The 20488-nt window shown below is 56.6% G+C and overlaps 1 protein-coding gene and 1 non-coding gene across 10 annotated transcripts in view; both read right to left on the bottom strand.

Moving 5' to 3' along the window:
- Positions 1-1307: 1307 nt before the first annotated feature.
- On the bottom strand, positions 1308-1379 carry TRNAW-CCA (transfer RNA tryptophan (anticodon CCA)). The gene has a single exon. It is a non-coding gene; the product is annotated as a tRNA-Trp (tRNA).
- A 1229-nt stretch (positions 1380-2608) lies between these two features.
- BLACAT1 (BLACAT1 overlapping LEMD1 locus) overlaps positions 2609-20488 on the bottom strand; it is a 30207-nt gene continuing 12327 nt past the window's right edge. For 5 of the 9 annotated variants that reach the window (XM_038168447.2, XM_072028435.1, XM_072028441.1 and 2 more), the window contains exons 2-3: positions 7987-8212; positions 2609-7832 (exon numbers count right to left, since the gene is read on the bottom strand). In XM_038168447.2, the coding sequence (XP_038024375.2) occupies positions 8072-8173 (102 nt within the window). In that variant the 5' untranslated portion in view covers positions 8174-8212 and the 3' untranslated portion in view covers positions 2609-7832; positions 7987-8071. The other 4 variants (XM_072028433.1, XM_072028439.1, XM_072028434.1 and 1 more) reach the window with 4 other exon arrangements.

The raw sequence follows: 20488 nt of genomic DNA, 5'->3' as shown, positions 1-20488 counted from the left end.
ATGCAGGACACCGCAAAAAAACACCAACGACAATTAAGAGATTAAAGGGATTTATTTAAGTGTCAAGGTGAAGAGAAGCAAGAACATAAATTGGAAACAGGATGACTGGATAAATTCCTGCAGATAGGAAATAGAGTTTTTATAATGTAATGAGAAAAGCAAGAGACTGAAAGCCTCTAAGGAATAAGCCCAGCTCCTGAGGACCACACGACAGGGAAGATGTTTGCATTGTGCCCCTCTCAGGCAGCATTAGCTGGCAGAAGGCTTCAGAAGAAAATTGTGGCAATGCTATATACCTATTTGAAACAGTAAAAGACAGGAAACGGAGTGTGGAAAGCCATTTTGAAGTGCTGATATTCCCTCAGCTATGCACTACCCAAGCTCACTGACAGGATCTCATGCTCAAAGAGGTTTTAGTGAGGAAAATGTAGGAACTGACACTTTCTGCAGAACTCATTAGAGGGCCTTTTACCCTGAAACAGACGAGTATAGACTTCTAACGAGGAAAAACATTTACTGAGCACCTGGCATTAAAATACACATGCAAATAAAAAGCCTTTTGGTTACAATTTCTTTTCTAAATACCAAGCAGATAACTTTCATTTTAACCACAACGTGATGTTTAAACACATCCTGCAGTCACCTTATAAATGGCTTTCATATTGCATGTTTCAGTGACCACACTGTTGTGGATAATGCTTCCAAATATGTGGTGTTTTTTCACCCAGCCATTTTTTCTTAATTAAAATCGTATCAGCGTAGGCAGTGCAGGGTAATCAAAATAAATAATTTGAGTTTTCTGTCATTTTTCTGGTACTGATTTTTGAAACAAAGGTAATCTTTGTGGAAAGAGAAGCTCGAAGGCATTGTTCTTGTGTATTATGATGAAACAAGGAATTTCCATGGAAAAGGCATTCAGAAAAGAGGCAGTGAACAGAAAGGGATCCAGACCAAAGGAACTCGGGTGTGCACAACCATAATTTAACTCATGTTAGAGAGTAACAACCACTTAGGAGCTTTATGTATTATTTTGGGGGAAAATAAGTTTATTTGAGGTGCTTTTATGTTTTTGTTGGACTGTTGACATCTCACGCAGGTGGACGGGGGCACCAGGCCCCAGGCTGCGGCCTGCCCCAGGCCCTCAGTGGGGCGAACCGGAGAGCCCAGCCCCACAGCCCCGACCCCACAGCGGGTCCCTGGGCCCGACCCACGCCGTGAACTCCGGCTCCCGGTCCCCGCAACCCAACTCGGGCCCGGCTGTGGCCGCACGGCCCCGGGTGTAAAATGGATCCCCACAGGGGAGGCCGTGACCCCGACGTGATTCGAACACGCAGCCTTCTGATCTGGAGTCAGACGCGCTACCGTTGCGCCACGAGGTCTGCGAAACCACAGCCCCCGCCTGCCTCCAAGAGCCTGCGCGCCCCCCCGCGCATGCGCGCCCCCGCCGCCCAGCGAGCCGCCCGCCCGCCTCAGCCGGCCACGCCTACCCGCGGGCCGTACCACTGGTGGGGGGGAGAGAGGGGGGGGCGCTGCGCGGAGCCGCCTGGCGGAACCCACCTGACCCTCACCCCTCGGCGAGAATTCCCCCCCCCCCGTCTCACGTGGTCCGCTCCAGCTCCCGCGCCCGCCACTCGGATTTAAAGGGGCCGCGCCGCGTTACATGCGATGAGTTGGGGCCGGGCGCGCGTTCTCAGCGGGTGCCGGTGCCCCCATCCCCGCCGCCGAGCCACCCCGCGGGGCTCACCCCCCCCCCCCCATCCCGCACCGCTTTACTGCCCGCCCCCGCTCCCCATTCGCACGTGTAAACGGGACCCGGCGTCACTCCGGGTGGGGGCGGCTCGGGGGCTGAACCCGGCTTTGTTCCAGCGGCCGGGCACGGGGCGGGGGCGGGGGCGGGGGGACGGAGGGACAGAGGTTCCGGGGCAAAACCCAACAGCGACCGGACAGGGACAGAGAGTGGGGTGGGAGTAGAGTAGAGCAGGGTAGGATAGGGTAGGATAGGGCAGAATAGAGCAGGATATAAGATAATAGGATCGAGCAGAATAGACCAGGATAGGATAGGATAGGATAGGATAGGATAGGATAGGATAGGATAGAATAGAATAGAATAGAATAGAATAGAATAGAATAGAATAGAATAGAATAGAATAGAATAGAATAGAATAGAATAGAATAGAGCAGGGTATAAGATAACAGGATCGAGCAGAATAGACCAGACCAGGACAGAGTAGAGTAGAGTAGAGTAGGGTAGAGTAGAGTAGAGTGGGAACAAAGTAGGGTTGGATAGAATGGAATGGAATAGGATAGAATAGGATAGGAGAGAAAGAGAAGAGAAGAGAAGAGAAGAGAAGAGAAGAGAAGAGAAGAGAAGAGAAGAGAAGAGAAGAGAAGAGAAGAGAAGAGAAGAGAAGAGAAGAGAAGAGAAGAATAGCATAGGATAGGATAGGATAGGATAGGATAGGATAGGATAGGATAGGATAGGATAGGATAGGATAGGATAGGATAGGATAGGATAGAAGCAGACTAGATTAGGATAGGATAGAACAGAACGGGGTGGATGGGATCAGATCAGCAGGCCAGTCTTTCAGAGCAAACCACAGCCATGACGTGCAGATGCATCTATAATTTACAGATAGATTTATAATTATCTTGCAAACTGGGCACGCTACAGCAGAAGCCATGGGGCTGGGTGTGTTTATTTGCAGCTCCAGGCACCCGGTGAGCAGTCCCCACCCGTGTCCCGGTCCCCAGCCCCGAGGTTTGCCCATCCCAGGTGCCCCACGGCAGCGGTCGAATTTCAAAAGGATGTCAATTTGTACTACCGAGGAGGGAAGGGAATTAATTGTATTTGTATTGAAACCAGCTCAGGGAAGGGCAAAGCTTGGCGTATAGCAAACCCCCCGATCTCCAAACGTCTGTAAAACCCATACTCCAAAAATTGTCCAAAATCATTTGGCGTAGGAAATACGACGGGGACAGAGCCGCTCTGTGCGTGGATACGTGCGCTCGTTTGCAAATGCCACGATTATCTTCTCGCATGGCTTTCCAGAGATGATCATTTACCGTGCGACAGCGCACAAGGCTGACCTGGTCTGCTGTCTCTCCGAAGTAGAGAAAAGTCATTTACTGGCATCATGAAAACAGCCTAAAAATAGCCGGTTTCTATGGCTACTGGGGCTGGGAGACTCCTGAGGAACAAGTCTGGGTAGGTCCCTTCGTGATGAAATCCAGGCAGCGGGATGAAAGGGAAGGACAATAAAGGAGGGTGAATGCTTTGATCCTCTTCAGGCACCGCTGCGGAGAGAGTTCTGTGCCTTGCGTCTGCCTGCAGTGATCAATACAGGCTTATTAGGGGGGGAATTAGGCAAACTGGCTGGATCTAGCCCGATCCCAAGGCAAACACCTCCAAACGGGCAGCGCTTTGTTGAGCCAGGGCGTCCTCAGTGCCTGCTGCACGCCTGTCGGTGCCTCCTTCTGCAGGGTTTGGTTCTGGGGACGGGTCTGAGCTGCGCTGGGGAGAGGTCTGGGGGTGTTGGGGTCCCGTCCAAGCTCATCTCCTTACAATTAATATTTTTGTAGCCACCTCACATCACTGTACAGATCGGTTTGCTATAAAAATGCATTCAAGAACCCTGGTGTGGTGTCCCCGACCTGCACCCTGGCCTGGGTTGGGTTTTCTCCCTGCTTTTTCCCTGTCCCCACCAAAACCTTTAAGATCGTGGCAGAGGAGTTCAGGCTGCCACTTTTTCCTCGGCTCACCTCCTGCCAGGTGCACGTGCACCCTCCCAGCTCGCTGCCCAAACTTCTCTGCATCCGAACCAGCTGCTGGTGCTCAGTCCCTTACCCTGCTCCCGTCGTGCAAACACACATCTGTACTGAAGTGAGCCAATATTTACACTCGGAAGGGAGCCTGAGGCAATGCTCTGGTTATGTTGATCATTAAAACTGATTTTTCCCCACATTCCCGACTCCCAGTCCTTAGTTCATTGCAGATGATGCTATGGGCTCCATCCCCAGGGCTGGTGCGTGGTTGTCCCTGCCTGCTGATGGATTTCTCCCAGCCCTTTGGCACCGGAGGGGAAGCTCAGGGCGTGCTGGAAGGGGCCAAGCCGTGTCCCATCCGTCCCCAAAGCCCCAGGCACCGCGGGCAATGGGCAACCTGCCAGGGCAGCCCCCCTCCTGCACCCTGCCCCTGGATGCTTTCCCTGGTGTAATAGGATTAAGGAAGGATTATTGCTAGTGGGAATAAATGCATTTTTCAGGAGCCCCGCTCTCCTCTTCCTGAGGAGCGATGCTGGTGGAGGCTCCCTCCGTAAAGCCTGGGAAGCCGTGGCACGGATGAGGCTCGTGTCGTGCCAGGGGATTTGCAGAGAGCCCAATGGTGTGCAGGGTGTAACGGAGAGGACAATTTGCAGCCCTTGCATGTCTGCACCCCTCACCCCGAGGGCAGCCCCGAGCTGCTCAGCACCCGAGACAATTTGGCAAGGGCAGTGTCAGGCTCCCTGGGGGTCCCTGCGCCTCCCTTCCTCTCCGGAGGGTGGAGAAGCCTCGGAAAAACTCTTGGAAACCATTGGAGGGACAACTCCAGCTTGCAGCACATTGCCATCGGCGCTGGTAAGATTTAGCTATTATGGTCTCACTCATGTGGAGTCGCTTCTGGAGTGGAGAAGCGAAAGCCGGGTGGATGAGCCAAAGGCGGCGTGTCTGTCACTTGGGAGAGCAAGAGGAAATCCCGAACAAGAAGCAAAATCCCAGCGTCTGAAAATGCCCAGGGTTGTGCAAATGTGGGGGAGACAGAAAGAGACGGGGAGGGAGTGTTTTTTCTTTGACAAGAGCTGTCGAATTCCCAGCCTTCGCAATCTCAGGAGCATATGCTGCCCTGCCAAAATGCTGCCATTGGGAAGAGGAGGAGAAAAAAAAAAAAAGAAAAAGAAAAAAGGGAAAAAAAAAAACACAACAACTTTGCTTTTTGCCCACTTCAAATTTGTCAAGTGGAAGCTGACAGCAGCGAGGGGCGAGCAGCGGCGCAGGGCGCAGCTCTTGGCAGGTTCGCTGCAGAAAAGCGAGGGGCTGAGCCTGGTGGGAAACAGCGCGCGGCTGAAAGGACCTTCACCATAAAGCCCGAGGTCAAGTCATTATGATGGGGAGGGGGGGATCAAAAAGCACCACGAGCCGTTTATGAACACAATAGAGGTCAAGCCAGGAGCAAAGCATTTTGCTCGGAGCCACGGTGGAAAGCAGATTGTTGCTCTGAGAGCTCCATCCATCCAGGGAGGTGGAGAGCCTCTCCTTCAAAATAAATGCAGCTGGGGTGTTTTAGCATTCGTGCTGCACCTGGTTAATTCCTCGGGTCTCCGAATGCACACGGAATGGGTGTGGGTGAGCGGCTGCCTGTCCCCCATCTACATCCTGCATTTGTTCCATGCCCGTCTCAGGACCTTTTTGCTGGAAACGGGAGTGCTGGAGATGCAGGGACAGCCTGAGCAGGCGCAGAGCTCCCAGCTCGTCCCTTAGCACCCAGGGGACACCCCCAAGCCCTGACGCACCCCCCCGACACACACAAGGCTCCCTTGCAGGGCTGCTCTCGGTGCAAAGCCGAGCACCCAGGCCGACACAAGACCTCAGCACGGTTCTTGGCTGCAGATCTTTACCTGCCAGACCTTGCTGGGTCTGCAAGCAGAGGTTTAGCACCGAAGGTTACACCGTAAGGAACTGGGCCACCCCCCCCCCCCCCCAAACCCCACAGCAATATTTTAGCCTCTGCAAAACCTGGCAGAGAGAAGCTGCCCGAGATTTCTCCCAAAGCTCTGCTTCTGATGGGCACCCTGCTCACACCCTCATTAGTGGGGACCCTGCACATGTCCCCCCAGGAGCAGGGCACCTTCAGCCAAGCCAAAATGTGGGTGCATAGGCATTAATCTGAGAGGCTTCGGCTTCCCTCGGGGCCTTGGCAAAGCTGTTCCTCGTGCGCTGCCTAAGTAAAAGGCTGATGCAGCCTCAGAGGCCCCAGAGGAGACATTACAGCCTGCACTAACCGCGGCATTTTCCACCGATCCGTGCACGCCAGGCTGAAATCTGCTGAGCTCGATGGTGACAAATGACAGGGCCAGCCATCCCGGCTGGCCATTGCATGGCAGATACCCTGCACACCTCCTCTCCTGCCGAAACCAGGAGCTCAGCAAGGAAATCCCCAGCTGGGAACGCTGCCCTGGGGCTGCACCGCTGCGTCCCCCCAGCTCCACATCTCCTAGGCTGGAAGAGGGGAGATAAAAAGTGCCCCGAGCCCCCCAACCTTGGGGCTGGTGCATGGGGACCGCAGCCCCGACAGCGGGCACCCAGCAGGAAGGATTTAAAGCTCCTCGTGTTATCGGTGCTCCTGGCCGGCTTTTTGTGCTCAATCCTTTGGATAAGGAAAATAAAAGAATGGTCCTGTTGGCTGAGCCAACAGAGCTCCAAAGGGGAGCTGTCACTGGCAGCTACAGCTCTGTTTGTTAAGGGCAAATCTGCTCTGAGAGCACCGGGCGAGCCCTGGAAAGGTCAGGCTGGTTAATCACGGGGGGAGGATTTGCTCTGCAAGCCTGCTCGTCCCCCGCTGGGACCACGGGGGGCTCTGTGGGGGGGTCAGGATGCTCAAATCCATGCGCCCCCATGCCGGGGGCTTGCCCTCTCCGGATTTACCCTTTCCTATGGGCTGTCCCTCCTGGTTTTCGGCACGTCTTGGAAATGAGAGCACCGGGGCCACGGCAGCTGCCTGCTCCTGAAATGAGATCTCGAATTTTGGGTGCGTTTAGGGCCAGGGAGGCAGGCTGCAGCCTGTCCCGGCATCGCAGCACCAAGACCCCAGCAACATCCCCAAATCCGTGGGGGCTCCGACAGTCCTTGGGGGTGTCTGAGCAGGGACGTCTGTGAGACGCCTCCTGGAAGGCACAGCATGCAGGGAGCTCCTGTATGGCTTCAACTCTAGGTAGGAAGGACGCACAGACAGGGGAGAGGGGAGAAGGGGACCCTGGGGACCTTGGGGACAACAACAAAGCACAGGGTGAAGGTGGCAGGAGCAGGACCAGCCCTCGGGGCGAGCATCCCCTGCCTGGCAGCCGCAGGCATTGCTTTTAGCCCCTGGCTGGGGGGGTCTCCAGACAGAGAAGAGAAACACCAGCAGGAAGAGTTTAAGGGTTTCTGCTCTGCAGGAACAGGTTTGTGCTGGAAATGTCCCTGGAGCAAGACTCCAGTGCCTCGAGCTGGGGGCTGCTGGCCCTTTTGCCAACCAAGATCAATCCCCCACTGAGCCACATCGCTCAGGGTGGGTGTCACCACCGTGTCCCCTCCGCCCCGGTCCCACGGGAGCTGTGTCCAAGCCGGTTGGTGCGTTTGGTGTCCCCAAAATGCTTCGGTGTGCTGCAGCCGCGGGGCCAGGCACAGCCAAAGCGTGGAGAATGGCTTCTTGCAGTTCTGGGCATTTTTCTCGAGAGTTGCTTAAAAATAAATAAATAAATAAAAAATTAAAAGTACAGCTTGTTTTTAGGTTCTGCAGCAGCGAGACCGCTTACCACCCCGGGCCGGCCTCCCAACACTACGGCCCCAGGAGGGGCAAGGCCTGGCCCTGGCTGCTGAACCCCCCTTGGGGTCTGTCTGTGCGCCTTGGCAGCGGGCTCAGGGGGGAATCCTCTGCCCCATCGGGACCCAGGCGGCATCCAACAGCGGCTGTTGGGGTGCTGAGGGCTCGGGGGGGTCCGTGCAGGATGGGTGCAGCACCCAGGTAATGTCCACAACTCCTCCTTGTGCCTCTGGGTGCGGCCATTCCTCTGCTTCGGCCCTCTCCTGGCCGGGCAGGTCTGTGGGGAGAGAAAAGGAGCCGGGCTGCAGGCAAAGGGTGTTGGAGAAGATGATTTCTCTCCCTCTGGCCACCCTGAGGAGCAAAGCCACCCGTGCTGAGCATCTCCTCAGGCACAGGCCCCAGCCCCCCGCCAGCCCCCTGCCCCTTCCCACCTGCGGTCCCTGGTGAGGAGAGAGGAGAGGGGGCACCAAATGTGTCCCCCCCAGCAGCTCCAGTGTCCCGAGGCCCGTCTGCTCCTCACACTGCCGTCTCCTGCTCCGCGCTGGACTCCTCCTTCTTCCTCTTCATCTTGCAGAAGCCATGGAGCCCGCAGAAGCAGGCGAAGGTGAACTGGGGCATCCCCCGGAGCAGGAGAGGTGTGGGGACACCCCAGGAGACCTGGATGGGGACAGGGAGAGGTGGAGAGATCAGGGCAGCTCCTGCAGGTGCCCTGCAGGGGATGCACAAATGGGACAGATCCCCCAAATCACCCGGCTGGAACCAGGCTCGAGCCAACCCCAGCCCCTCTCCGCTCTAGGGGACAATGGGGACAGACGTGGGGACAGCTTGTGGGGCCCGAAGGGGATTTGTGGGCCCCGGGGGCTCAGCTGAGAGCAGCGTCCGCTGGCGTTGTGTCCATTTCCAAAAGGATAAAATAATGCCCCAAAGCACAGCCCGCATTACGGCCCAGCAGCTGCAGAATGTAATTATGCAAACGAAAGGCTGCTTTTTTAAAATAAACAACAGATACTGGCAGAAATACCATCTGAAAGCGAAACCTTCGTTTTCTCCCCGTTTTAAATGGTAGCGTGGTGTGCAGGTTACCAGCCCTAATTTTGCCAGCAAGCTGTGCCCAGCACCAGTGGGAAACATCCTCACCACATCGCCCTCCAGCCCCATGGGAGCACAGAGACCCCAGCACCCACAGCATCACCAGCACGTGGGCTCTCTGCAGAGCCCTCATTCAGCGTTTATTCCCCAGCAGCACCGAGAGGGAATAGCTCAGGGCCTCAGTTTACCTGCCTGTGAAATGGGCACAGTGGGCAGCGCTCAGGCTATCGAAGCACCAGGTGGAAATCTGGTGCGTGAGACCCAGAGAGCCACAGACACTGAGGGCAGCGAGCAGAGAGAAACCCCGGACAGCGGGGAGGGGGGCACTGTGCAGCCCCCCAACCCCACCGCCCTCACCCTAACCTCCCTGCAGCCCTTCCCTTCGTGCAGGGGGGATGTCTGCCGCCTCCCTGCCTTCCCCCCTCCGAGGGGCCCAGCTGCAGCACAAAGCCAAGGGCAGCAGCGAGAGGTTTCATTCTCTGCCCCCCTCCCCAGCCATCTGGGTACCTGCCCAGCAGCTCCCAAATTAAATCAGGCTACCTCTGGAGCTCACAAATCACGACAACAGGCTCTTTAATGAGTCTCCCGTTCTGAATGGCTTCCCAGCGTAGCGGCAGGTCCCCGCGCCTCTCTTTGTGCTCTTGCTTTTTGTTGGGAGCCTGAGAATGGGATTTGGGAGGGAGCGGCTGGGGCAGAGGGGCTGCGCGGGGCTGCTGCGCCCTCCTGGCTCCGCAGAGCTCCAGTGGGAGCAGAGCAAAACCCCTCTGCCTGCAGGGAGGGGGAAGCCTCAGGGACCAGTCCCTGGGTGGGCACAGTGTCTGGATCCGGCGCTGCACACCCCCAGGCTTATGCAGAGCTCCCCACCACAGCATCCCACCCTGCCCAGCACTTTATTCATCGGGGGAAAACGCCTGTGGCAGACCCCCCAAGAAGGCTGGGCTGAGCCATACCCGCTCCCCCCATGCCCGTCCCTGCGGCCCCGTGCCCCCCACATCTCCCCGTGCCCTCCACGTCTCCCCGTGCCCATCCGTCCCCATGCTGCAGACACAAAAAAAAAAAAAAAAAAAAAAAAAAAAAAACACCAAAATCCTGGGCGGTCGGGCTGGCAGGACCCCCGTGTCCAGTAGGGAGCTATTGATATATTTAGAGGAGCTTGTAACGGCGAGGCTTTTCAGGCTGACCCTCTGCCTCCCATTCAGGCAGCGGACAATGATGAATGAGCCCCGGAGAATAGAGGCAGCCCAGCTGAGGCTGGCGCTCCTGTTCTTCTTGAAAAGGTAGAAAAAGGATCCTGAAGGAGCAAGGAATAATTAAAAAATAAATGAACTGGCTTGGGCAGCGATGACAGAAGCCCTGCTTGATTTGCAAGGGCTGGGCATGCTTCACAGACCCATGCTGCCCTTTCTATTCAAGGGAGAAGATCCTTTGGATAAAACTCGGCTGCAGCAGGGAAAATGCGAGGAACATTAAAAATGTAAAGCTAGAGAATTCTCTTTAGTCAACTGCATAACCCCAGGCCATGTTTGTCACTGTCACAGTGATGAATTGGGAGCTGTCTGGAATCAGCATGCTCACTTTAATAATGTCACTTTCCCTGGACCCTAAAAAATGTCTTTCCGAACCAGCTGGACAGAGCCAATTCCTTAGCCCGGCAATTACCCGTTTCCCTGGGTTCTGCCTCGCATCCAGGCAACTCTCAGCAGCGCAGGCGAGGTGGGAAATCTTCCCTCCCTCTCGCCCAGCCCCAATTCCTCCCCTCGAGAGCCCGACACGCTGCCCTGGGCTGAGCACATCGTGGTGGGGACGGGCTCAGGGTGGTGGCTGCTGGGTGGCCCCGGTGGCCACGGGCACGGGGAAGGCATGCACAGGATCAGGAGCCCATGTTTTGGCTGATTTTCTTACTTTCCTCTGCCCCAGCTTCGCTTTTTTTTCTTTTTTTTTTTTTTTTTTTTTCCCTCCTGAGAAATGCAGTCAAATTAACTTTTAGCTACTTGGTTGGAAAAAAAACAACAAAAACATTAAGTTTTGCATTTTAAGCCCTGAATTTCAAAGCTGCCTTTTGCCGCCAGCATGTCGTTTTTTTCCTGGGAAATGGGATCATTTGCAATGGAAATCGGCCCCTTTTCTTTTTTTCGCAGGAACTGAATGCAATTAAACCGTTTGTAACGAAACGTAGAAAAGTTCCCAGAAATTTTATTCCCTTTGCCTTTCATGACAGCCAGTCTGTCCACCTCTACAGCCAAGAAATGACGGAGGGTTGGGGGGGGAATCTCCAGCCTGGACTTCTAAAAGCTGCCGTGCAGATGCTCAGAGGAGTACCCCGGGGTGGCAGAGCCATGCTCCAGGAGCATCCATCCCTTCGAGGCACCGCAGCACCACGCAGGGCAGCTGCTCCCTGCGCCCCTTTCCTGAGCATGGGAGCCCTCCCCACGCGGCACCCATCACACGAAGGGACTCAAACCCTTCCTGACCCTCGCAGCCGCAGGATTTGCCCAATTTGTCTGTATTTCAGCTGAGCTTTCCAAGCCATTATTTCCTAGGGCTGCTTTTTTTATTTTTGCTTTTTTTTTTTTTTTCTCTCTGCAAACCTCGAACGTAGCGCTGCTTACAGCCAAACCTAAGACAAAGCCAACTTCAAAGCAGCGTCTGTAACGAGCAGCAGTGCATTAAAAAACCAGCAACAGAGGAGACGAGGAGACCGGGCTAAAGCTAACCTGAAAAGAAGCACCATCCCTTTAAGGAGAGATAATGAACGGAGAGGCTGTTGCTTGGCATGTTTGCAGAGAATCGCTAATTAAAACATCGCTTCTGTAAAGTATGCTGATCCCATTGATTCTTCCCCCCACACAGTTAATTTGCTGCTAGGAAGGCAAAGTCGCAAGGGTCCTCATTATAAAAATTTCACTGGCTGCAGCTAATGGTTGTAATTAATAGGTGCAATAAATTTCAAATGGGCAGCCAGGGTGTTCATTAGCTGTGGGCTGACTCAGCACCGGTGGCCTCACCAGTTACTAAATAACCCATTTCCAAGCAGCCGGGAGGAGGAAGGTGCTCGGTGGCACCACCGGCACATCCATAATTCCCCACCAAGAGCAGAGCTGAATAAATAATTCCCAGCAAGTCACAGATTTATCTCGTTTTGTCTCGTTCCTGAATCGTCCAGGCAAAGCTCCCCGAGCTCTGCGCCAGCTAACTGGGGGCAGGTTTTCTCAACAGCCGTGCGGGAGCAGCCAAGTGACCTGAATTTTGTGTGGGATCAGCACTCGAGGAAATGAGCTCTGAAAACCCGAGTCCTGCAGGAGGACGGGCACACCTCCTCCCTCCCAGCTGCACTTTGCTTTCAGTTATTTACCCCGCAATTTCCAGCGCTGCGAGGAGAAGAGTGCCGGGGTGCCAGCACATCCCGACACCCCCATGGAGATACACCAGCGCTTGCTTCTCCATCTGTGTTTCTACCCCAAAAAAGCCACTTTTTGGGACTCCTGCTTTGGAGCATGTGTTGGATGGTGATGCAAGGAGCGGATGAATGCCTGGTGACAATACCCCAAGCCCCGATGCATGACGCCCAGACCCGTGCGTGCCCACTCCGACAGCAGCCTGCATGGATGTGCCATGGCTCTGCCCACCAGAGATGTGGGCTGTGGCGTGTTCAGGAGTGTCCTTGTCCCGTTCCTGGCAGCCTGCACCAAGGCTGGGCTTCAAACCCGCCCCCGTCCCCGCTGAGCATCCCCCTCTGCTCCCTTGTGATCCCCGGTGCCCAGCCCCATGTGTGCTGGGGGCGGCCAGCGAGGTGCTGGCATCCCACGGAGCCCCATCAGGGCTGGGAGCTGTCACAGCTCTGATTAAAAAAAAATAAAAATAAAACAGCAACAGCTTTTCACTTCGTTATCACCTGTCTGTAATTAAAACGTTCATAATTGGCACTCTTTCCCCTGGTTATCTCTCGGGACTGGCATCCTCGGGGCTGGGTGACACAGCAAGAAGCCGCGGCGGCTTTCCCCGCGCAGCGTTACGCAATGAGCTGGGCACGAGCCGGGTGGCTCCCATGTGCCCAGAGCCAAAATTACGGCTGGTGCCACGCTGGGGGCGAGGAGGGACGGCCGGGGCCGAGGTTGCAGCACAGGGCTGTGTGTCGAGGCACGCGGCTGTGATTTTTCCTCCCTGCAGGGCAGCGCAGAACAAGCCCCGACCTCACCCGCTGCCAGCTTGGGGGTACGGCAGCTCCACGCCCAGAGGAAGCCGAGGACGGTGGATGTCTGTCTCCTAAATGGCAGTTATTATCTGTAATTAGTGACTTGTCCTGCTCCCGGGAGCTCAGGAAGGCGCAGGAGGGCTCTGGCTGGGCACAGGAGCTGGAGCTGCCCGGGAGCACCCCTGCATCTGCTCGTCCAGCTCTCTCCTCTGGACCTGGGATGGGATTTTGGTCCCTGCCTTTGTGAGAACAGGTGTGTGCTGAAGTTCTCTAAGACACTTTGAAAACGCCAACCCGGCCTCCTGTTCTGTTCCAAGCTGTGAATGTTTTATAACACAAGAGCAGAGGGGTTTTGCTTTGCTGCCTCATACTCTCTGGGGTTTGTCTTTGCAGGCTTCCCCCGGGCAAAAGGAGGCTCTGAGCAGGGATTTTCACAGACCCAAATAGGAGCACTGAGAACCCAAATGGGGCGAGCAGCTGCCAGCAGCCCTGGTCCCCGTGTTGTGCCCTGGGACGTGGGTAGCTGAGGCTGTGGGGATGGAAAAGTGCCGGGAGCTGCCCAAGGGAGCTGGGCACAGCCGAGCCCAGAGCTCACCTGATGCTGGCAGCATCTCCTCTCCACGATGGACCCTGTCCAGGGGTCCCTGCCAAGGCCTTTTGCACAGCAGAGTTTGCACAGAAACGCTTGTCCCATGCACGCCTCCCCCCCTCGCCTCTTGTAAGCCCGGTCAGATGTCCCTCTGAGGATCAAACAGATGGAAAAGCAGGAGCCAAATCGTGCTGCTTAAGCCTTTGTGCGCTGCCAGGGAGAGCTGGATCTGCCCAGACAAGGGCGAGAAAGAAAGAGACCTGGCAGAAAGTCACCGGCCCCGGCTGCTGACCACCAGGCGCCGTGAGAAACGTGCCCACAGCTGCTTCCCACCCAGGCTGCCCTCGGATCCAGCCCTCACCAAACACCGGCGCGGTACAGAGCTGCTCGTGCTCCCTGCATTTCTTTCCTTCTTAACACCTGCCTTGCTAAAAGAAAAATCAATAGCATAAAGGGTAGTGAGAGCAGGTCTCGGGGGCAGCGTTTCCAGCTGGCGCTCCGCAGACAGGCTGCCAATAATCCCGTTTTGAGCGGCTTTGCGCAACAGCCACCAAAATATTAATGGGAGCCGCGGCTGCTCCAAGGCAGGCTCAGGTTCTTCCCTGGCTCCTCGACAGCTGGAAGCAGCCGAAGCTTAACCTAAACCCAACACCAGCAGCCCCGATTGTGGAGTGCGGGCTCCATACCCACGAAACGAAGCCTCCAGCGTAGGGACCATGGCACCTGCGAAGGCGCCAGCACTGCCTGGAAAGGATTTTCTCATCACTTTCCCAGCACAACATTTTGGGTTGGTGGCGAAAGGGGACCTTCCGTGGGGTTTTGGTTCATTTGCAGTATTCTCCTCTTCTTGCCAATTAATTATCGGAGCGACGCCCTCACCCCTGTCTTCCCAGCCTGGACTCGCACCAGGGCCAAGCCAAGCGTGGCCGACGCAGGATCTGGCCCTGCTTGGCATGAATGGCTCGGGGCAGCCATTGTGATTGGTGAATTTTCTGAATGAGCAAATCCTCATTAAAAAATAATTAAAACAGCCTGGTGAGATTGGCTTAATTCCTTTCATTTTGACTGATGGTGTTTAGTTTTGATGATTTATGTGCCACAGCCTTGCCAGCTCTCATGCTTTCATTGTTGAAACTCATGGGATTTCATGATTTTCTTCCTTCCACACCTCCTTGAGTCATGGGATTACAGCTGAATCTCAGCTTTCATTTTTTTCAATGACTATTATTTTTAAAGATGCATTCCAGGCTGGTGAACTAAACTTGAAAGCCTGACACCTAATGACTCAAAGCTCAGGAAGTGAGAGAAAAAAAAAAAAAAAGAAAAAGAAAAAAAAAAAAGAACAAAAATCCCTGGCTTCCTGTGCGGTGAGGTGCTTTGTGACCCCCTGCCGTCGCTCGGGTGCTGCTGGAGGTGGTGGGGTCGGTGGTACATCGCCCTCCTCTCCCACCCCATCCAGCACCCATCCTGCATGGCTCCACCGCGTGCTGTGCTCGGAGGTGCTGCCCATGTGGATTTGGAAAGTGCAAATTGAAAAATTTACCAAGTTCTGCCTTTTTCTCATGCTCCCTGTCGCCCTTTCCCTTCTGATATCCTGGGGGGCGACGGGGACGGATCCTGCATGGCACAAACCAGGCTCTCTGTGACCCCCTGGCTCTGCAGCATCCCCGCACCAGGGCAGGGCGTGCTGGGAGGATGGGGTGGAGATGTGGGGGCTTTTCTCAGCCACCCGCCATCCCCCCTGGTGAGGGACAGCAGACAAAAGCAGAAAATGGGCTTCTGCCATCACCTGGCGGCCGTGCCCGCGCCGCTTCCCCGGGCGCCCCTTTGGAAATGCCCCTGGGGTCCCCGCCTGCCACTTTTGTTCTGGGGGGCTGCAGGTGGGGACGCTTTGAACCGCGTGAGAAAAGCTTGCTGCAAAGAAAGGCTGCTCCCTCCGCAGCGCCGCGGAGCGCCCTTTCAGCCCCCTGAATGGGGACGACGGCGCCTGAAAGGCCGTGCCCCCCGCCATCCCCGGCCCCTTTGTCTGCCCCTCCGCTCGCCGCCCCCTGCCCCATCCGTCTTGCTAAACCTCTAAGGCCCCGCAAGGCTTCAATGCCCCCTTTCACTCGTTATTTGTTACCAAATAAATATGGGTGATTAAAAAGGGATCAGGAGTCCGTGTGGTTTGCAGAGGTGCCTGGAAGGTGGAGTCCCTCCCCTGTGTAGCCCATGGCTTTTCGCCCTACATGAGTTAGGAAAAGCAATCACATAGGAATAAAAAGCCATAGACCACAGCAGAGGGCTTACCGAGGATAAGCCAGCAGTCTTTGGGGAAAGAAAAGGAAAAAGGGAAAGGGGGGGGGGAACAAAGCAACCCCCCTGTCTAAGCTGTCACCAAGAACCTGCTCCCCCTGCGCTGACCTATAAATCCAAGGAAACCCGTCCAGCCCCCACGGCCTCTGCCAGGTCACCTCTTGGCATCGCTCCGGCCACTGCGGCGTCATCCCCAGGGTCCCTGCAGGACAGCCATGGCCACCCCTGCCAGCTCTGTCCCCCAGGCAGGGACCTGTGGGTTCAGGAGCCTTTTTTGCTCCTTACCCTGAGTTAACCATGCTTGCAGGGCCAGCAGCCCCTTGCAGCAGAGGTGCTTAAAGGACAGCGTGCCCAAGGAGCAGAAAATTAAAAGGTTTATTTTCCCTTTGCCAGTGTCCTGGCTGAAGCTACTCCTTATCTCCTTTCTAAGTGCCATGTGTTCCCCGTCACATCACTCTGTGCTGCTTTTCAGGATCCCAACGAACCCGATAATGCTTGAGTTGGAAGCCAGGCAGCGCTCTGGCTGCAAAGGGTGCAGCAGAGGCGCACACCTGCAGAGCAGGCACCCCTTCTGCAGGGTACCGCAGGTAAATCCCCTTTGTCAGCAAAGGGGGAAGGAGCTGGGATCAGGGTGCTGCTGCGCCCTGTCCTGTAGCTGTTTGGGAAATGGGACCCTGAGGGCTTTGCCACCATCACTCAGCAGCAGAATGGGGAACAAGAGCTGGCCCTGGCTCACCTGGCAGCGTCACGGGCGGATGCGCCGTGCGCGGGGAGCCGAACAGACCTGCCTTTGTCAGGGGAGACAAAGGGCTAAAGAGAGCTCTGGCTGCAGAGCTGCCTGCCGGGGGGGGGCCCTTCCCTGCTGCCTTTTGGGGGAACCTCCATCGCTCCCCCACCTACCCCGAGGCAGCCACCGGAGAGGTTTCTCAGGACAAGGTGCCACATTTCACGGCGAGCAGCTGCTCCGGGCAGCTCTGCCAAGAGCCCGACACACACCTACTTGACCTTATTCTTTCACAAAGCCTCTGCATCTCCCTGCACCTGGGGGAGCTCCTCTGGTGGCCCCCAAACTGCCAGCTTGTGCCTGGAAAGATGCTGGCTCCTGCCTTCGTTCTCTTCCCCTGCCCGGCCTTGGGCTTGCTCAGCAACAGCGGCTGTGAATTGCCAGGAGCTGGTGAGGTCAGCTCTGCTGCTGAGCCCAGGAAAGTCCCTTTCTTGTTGCCTTAGCAAGAATCCTGGGGACACTGAATGTTTCTAAAACTATGCAGCCACCAGGTTTGGAAGGGGGAAGCATTCCGCACCCTGCAGCTTGGGAGAGCAGCGACCAGGACTTTGACCTGCAAGCCAAACTTGTGAAGCGCAGGGTGGCTCTGAAGTGCCATTTCCCAAGACATTTTCTCCTTGAACTCCCGCGTGTGAGTGGCAAGAAGAAAAGGCCACAGTGTGCCACACTCTGTGACGCAGCCACCCTTGTGTCCCAGCCCCTTGCCCTGGATGTACCCGTGGGCAGAGTGGCCCTGAGCCCTGCAGGATCAGCCATGGCTCAGCACCAGCACCGAGCCCTGGGTGCAGGCACTGAAGACCCCGGTGCGCACCCATGGGTGCCAGGTGCCCTGTGCCCTTCTCTGTTCCCCAGCTCCGTCTTCAATTTCCCAGAGCCTCATGCACCACGGGGTCGAGGCATAATGGTCAAGCCACACTTGCTGCCTCTTTGGGGCACCCAAGACCTTCCCGAGGAGGCTGCACCCACCTGTGGGCAGCTCCAGCACCACGCAGCTCTCCCCTTGGAGGTCCACCAGCCCCACACCGTGCCACAGGGACCCCGAGGAGCCGGGCAGCCCTTGGGCACTGCAAGCACCTGCCCACACCTCCCCGAGGACGCCCCGCAGCCGCCGGCCGAGCGCGGCTGACCTCACCTTTGGCAGCACGGCATCCTCTCCACGGGAAGGGCACCACGCCAGCACCACGGGCTTTGGGATGGAGCCGCCACGGCATTGCCCGCTCCGTCCTCTCCTTCCTGCATCGCCCTGGTCCCCCCCAGCAAGACCTGGGCGCCAAAGCGATGCTCCCTGCTTGGGGGTGCCCAGCACCCCTGGCACCTCCAAGCTCCGGGGGCTCGTCCCTGCAGCCCCGAGCCCTCCCTTGCTCCCGCTGCTGTCCCCAGCGCCCCGTCCCCGCATCCCCGCCGAGCCTCGCCGCGCGGTTGCATACTTGAAATGGTTGTGCACCGAGGGGCCGGGAGCGGGGGGGCGGGGGTCAGGTATTTCTCCATCCCCGGCTCCGGAGAGCCAGTAACAAAGGCGCTATTGAACTGCAGCCTCTCTGGTCTGTGAAGCAGAAACCTCTTGTATCTACTTCAGTGCCTTTGATCTAACTCCCCCAGTGGGATGGATATTACTCATGTCCTGCTGCTCGGGTACTGCTGCCAGAGCGGGACGGGGGGGACGAGCCTCCCCCGCTCCTCGCCCTGCACTGGGAAGCATCCAGGGGCACCCAGCCATGGCTCTACCTCCCTGTGGCCCCTCTTTCTGCCCCCCTTTGCCCCCCAAAACTCGCCGCTCTCCCAGCGCGCCGGCCGGGCGCACGGAGGCGGCAGGAGCAGCGCTCTGCGCCTTGCATTCCTCTCCTGTAATTAAAGCCGGTGTGCTGGGTGGAGGGGGGAATTTCCCAAAGGGTTTTGCTGGCGTCTGGACAAGGGTCAGACAATGAGAACATTTGACAGGGTGCCCAAATCCGCCGTATCTTGGAGACGCTCAAAGCCTCCCCCGTGCTGTTTGTCCCAGGCGCTGGCTGGCCGGAGGTGGGGGCCGTTTGGGCAGGTTGGGCGCTGGGCAGGGGGGCAGCGGCTCGGGGGCTCTCCCTAGGCCCCCCCAGCCTTCATCCCAGCCAGGCTGCCTCAAAAACACGGGCCCCAGCTGCTGGCACCTGCAAAGAGTGAGCACTACTGCATTGCTCTGAAGCCGTGTCCCTCCTGGGATCCCCCAGAAAATCCTGGGTAAAGGCACCAAACACACCTCAGGGACGCACGGTGCTTAGGGTGATGCTTTAAAATGCATTTTGCTGCCTTCAGCCAGCTACCTGCCTCACTCCCTGCTGAGCCAGGGGCACTCTGAGCTTAGCCTGGTTCCACCAGTCCTGGGGGGCACCGGGATGCTGCCACAACCTGGCTGGAAATCGTCCCGGCAGCCCAGAGGCACCGGCATGCTTCTGGAAATCCTTTTTCCCTGCCTTCCCAGCCACTTTGCAGCAAACCTGGTGCCCGGCAGCTCCCGGCAGCACGCAGAGAGCCGCGTGTCAGCGGCACCTCCGGAGCTGTCAGGCCCCTGGGGTGCCCACACAGCAGTACCCAAAGTGGGAATTACAGCACAAGAGCAACGCCTCCCAGGAGCCAAGGGCTTTCAGTGCCGCTTCGCCTCCCCCTGGGGCTCATCCCCCCGTCCCCAGCTCCCTGCTCCACGTCCCAGGAGCGGGGAGAGCGGAGACACGCAGAGTCTCGCCGGAGCTGCCTCATCCCCACTGCAAGGGGGAGAAAAACCAAACCACACTGCTGAAAACGGGGAAGGAGGGGATGGACGGACAGATGGCCGGATGGACGGGCATCCAACACAGACCAGCCACGCCAGGCTCACCGAGGGGATTTTGTTTTCCTCGGTGGTCCGCAGCGGTGGCATCCCTACGAGGTGCCATCAGCCTTTCCTTTAGGGGATCCCCTGAAGCCCCCTGCTCAGCCCTTCACCCCCCAGCCCCTCGCTGGCTCCTGCCTCAGGACAGGGTGTGCGGGCCCGAGCTCCTGGGTAGTTTTTAACCATTAACTTTATAACTTGGGGAGCAGTTGATGTCAGCGTTGGGCAACGATCCATTTCCAAGCTGTCTTGACAACTGGCTCCAGCGCAGCAAGATTAGATCTGCTAATCATATTTATAAGGCGCCCAGGATCATGAATTGGGCATTCGGAGAATATTTGTCATTGTAACAATGTCATTTCCAAGCCTTCAGCGTGCATTTCCATGTCCTCCAAGCCGTTCGGGTTGGACTTTTTGGCTTTATGGGCACATCTGCTTGGGGAAGAGGCGGCTGGAACGCGCTTGTTGTGTCAGTGCTGGGCACAGCCGAGGTGCACGCTGTCTGCCACCTGTATGTCCCACGGATGGGGTGATATCGGGGCTATTTATGGGTTATAATCAGCTTCCTCGTCACCTGAGTTCCCACCGATAGCTGCTTTAACAAAACACACAGAGGCAAAATCTTTTAACCCCCCAGCTGCCTGGCTCCTGCAGGTAGTAGAAAGGAAGGGCAGGTGAGCTGAGCGCCCCCGGGTCACGCACAGCACCCTTAGCGGTGAGCTCAGCAAGCAGCCACGTTTTTTTTTTTCCCCATCACCCCCAAAGCAGGTGGCTGGTGAGGAGACCACGCTGTGTGCAGCACCCGTACCGAGATGTGCTCGATGCATCCGTGCTTGATGCAGCGCTGCGAGCGCTGCAGTGTGGCGTTAGCGAGAGCCCAGCAAAGCCCAGGCTCCTTTCTCAGGATGGTCACAAAATATAAAGCAAACAACAAACACAGACACAAAAAAAGCCAAAATAGTCCTAATTTTGCAGGTGTATGTGCAATCGCACTCTCCTTCCAAAATACAGAAAGCAACACAAAACTGTCCAGCTTTCTTTTAAGGAGAGGAATATCTGCCCCTCCTCGCTGCCCAGGCAGCCCATGGGATCGGTTTTCCTTTTCCAGTGGGTCCAGGGCCTGTTTTTCCCTACCTCAGGGAATT

The sequence above is a fragment of the Anas platyrhynchos genome, chromosome 27 (assembly GCF_047663525.1).
Source record: "Anas platyrhynchos isolate ZD024472 breed Pekin duck chromosome 27, IASCAAS_PekinDuck_T2T, whole genome shotgun sequence".
Classification (NCBI taxonomy): Eukaryota; Metazoa; Chordata; class Aves; order Anseriformes; family Anatidae; genus Anas; species Anas platyrhynchos.
Note: the sequence above shows the minus strand (reverse complement) of the source record. Positions and strands in the feature narration are given on the sequence as shown.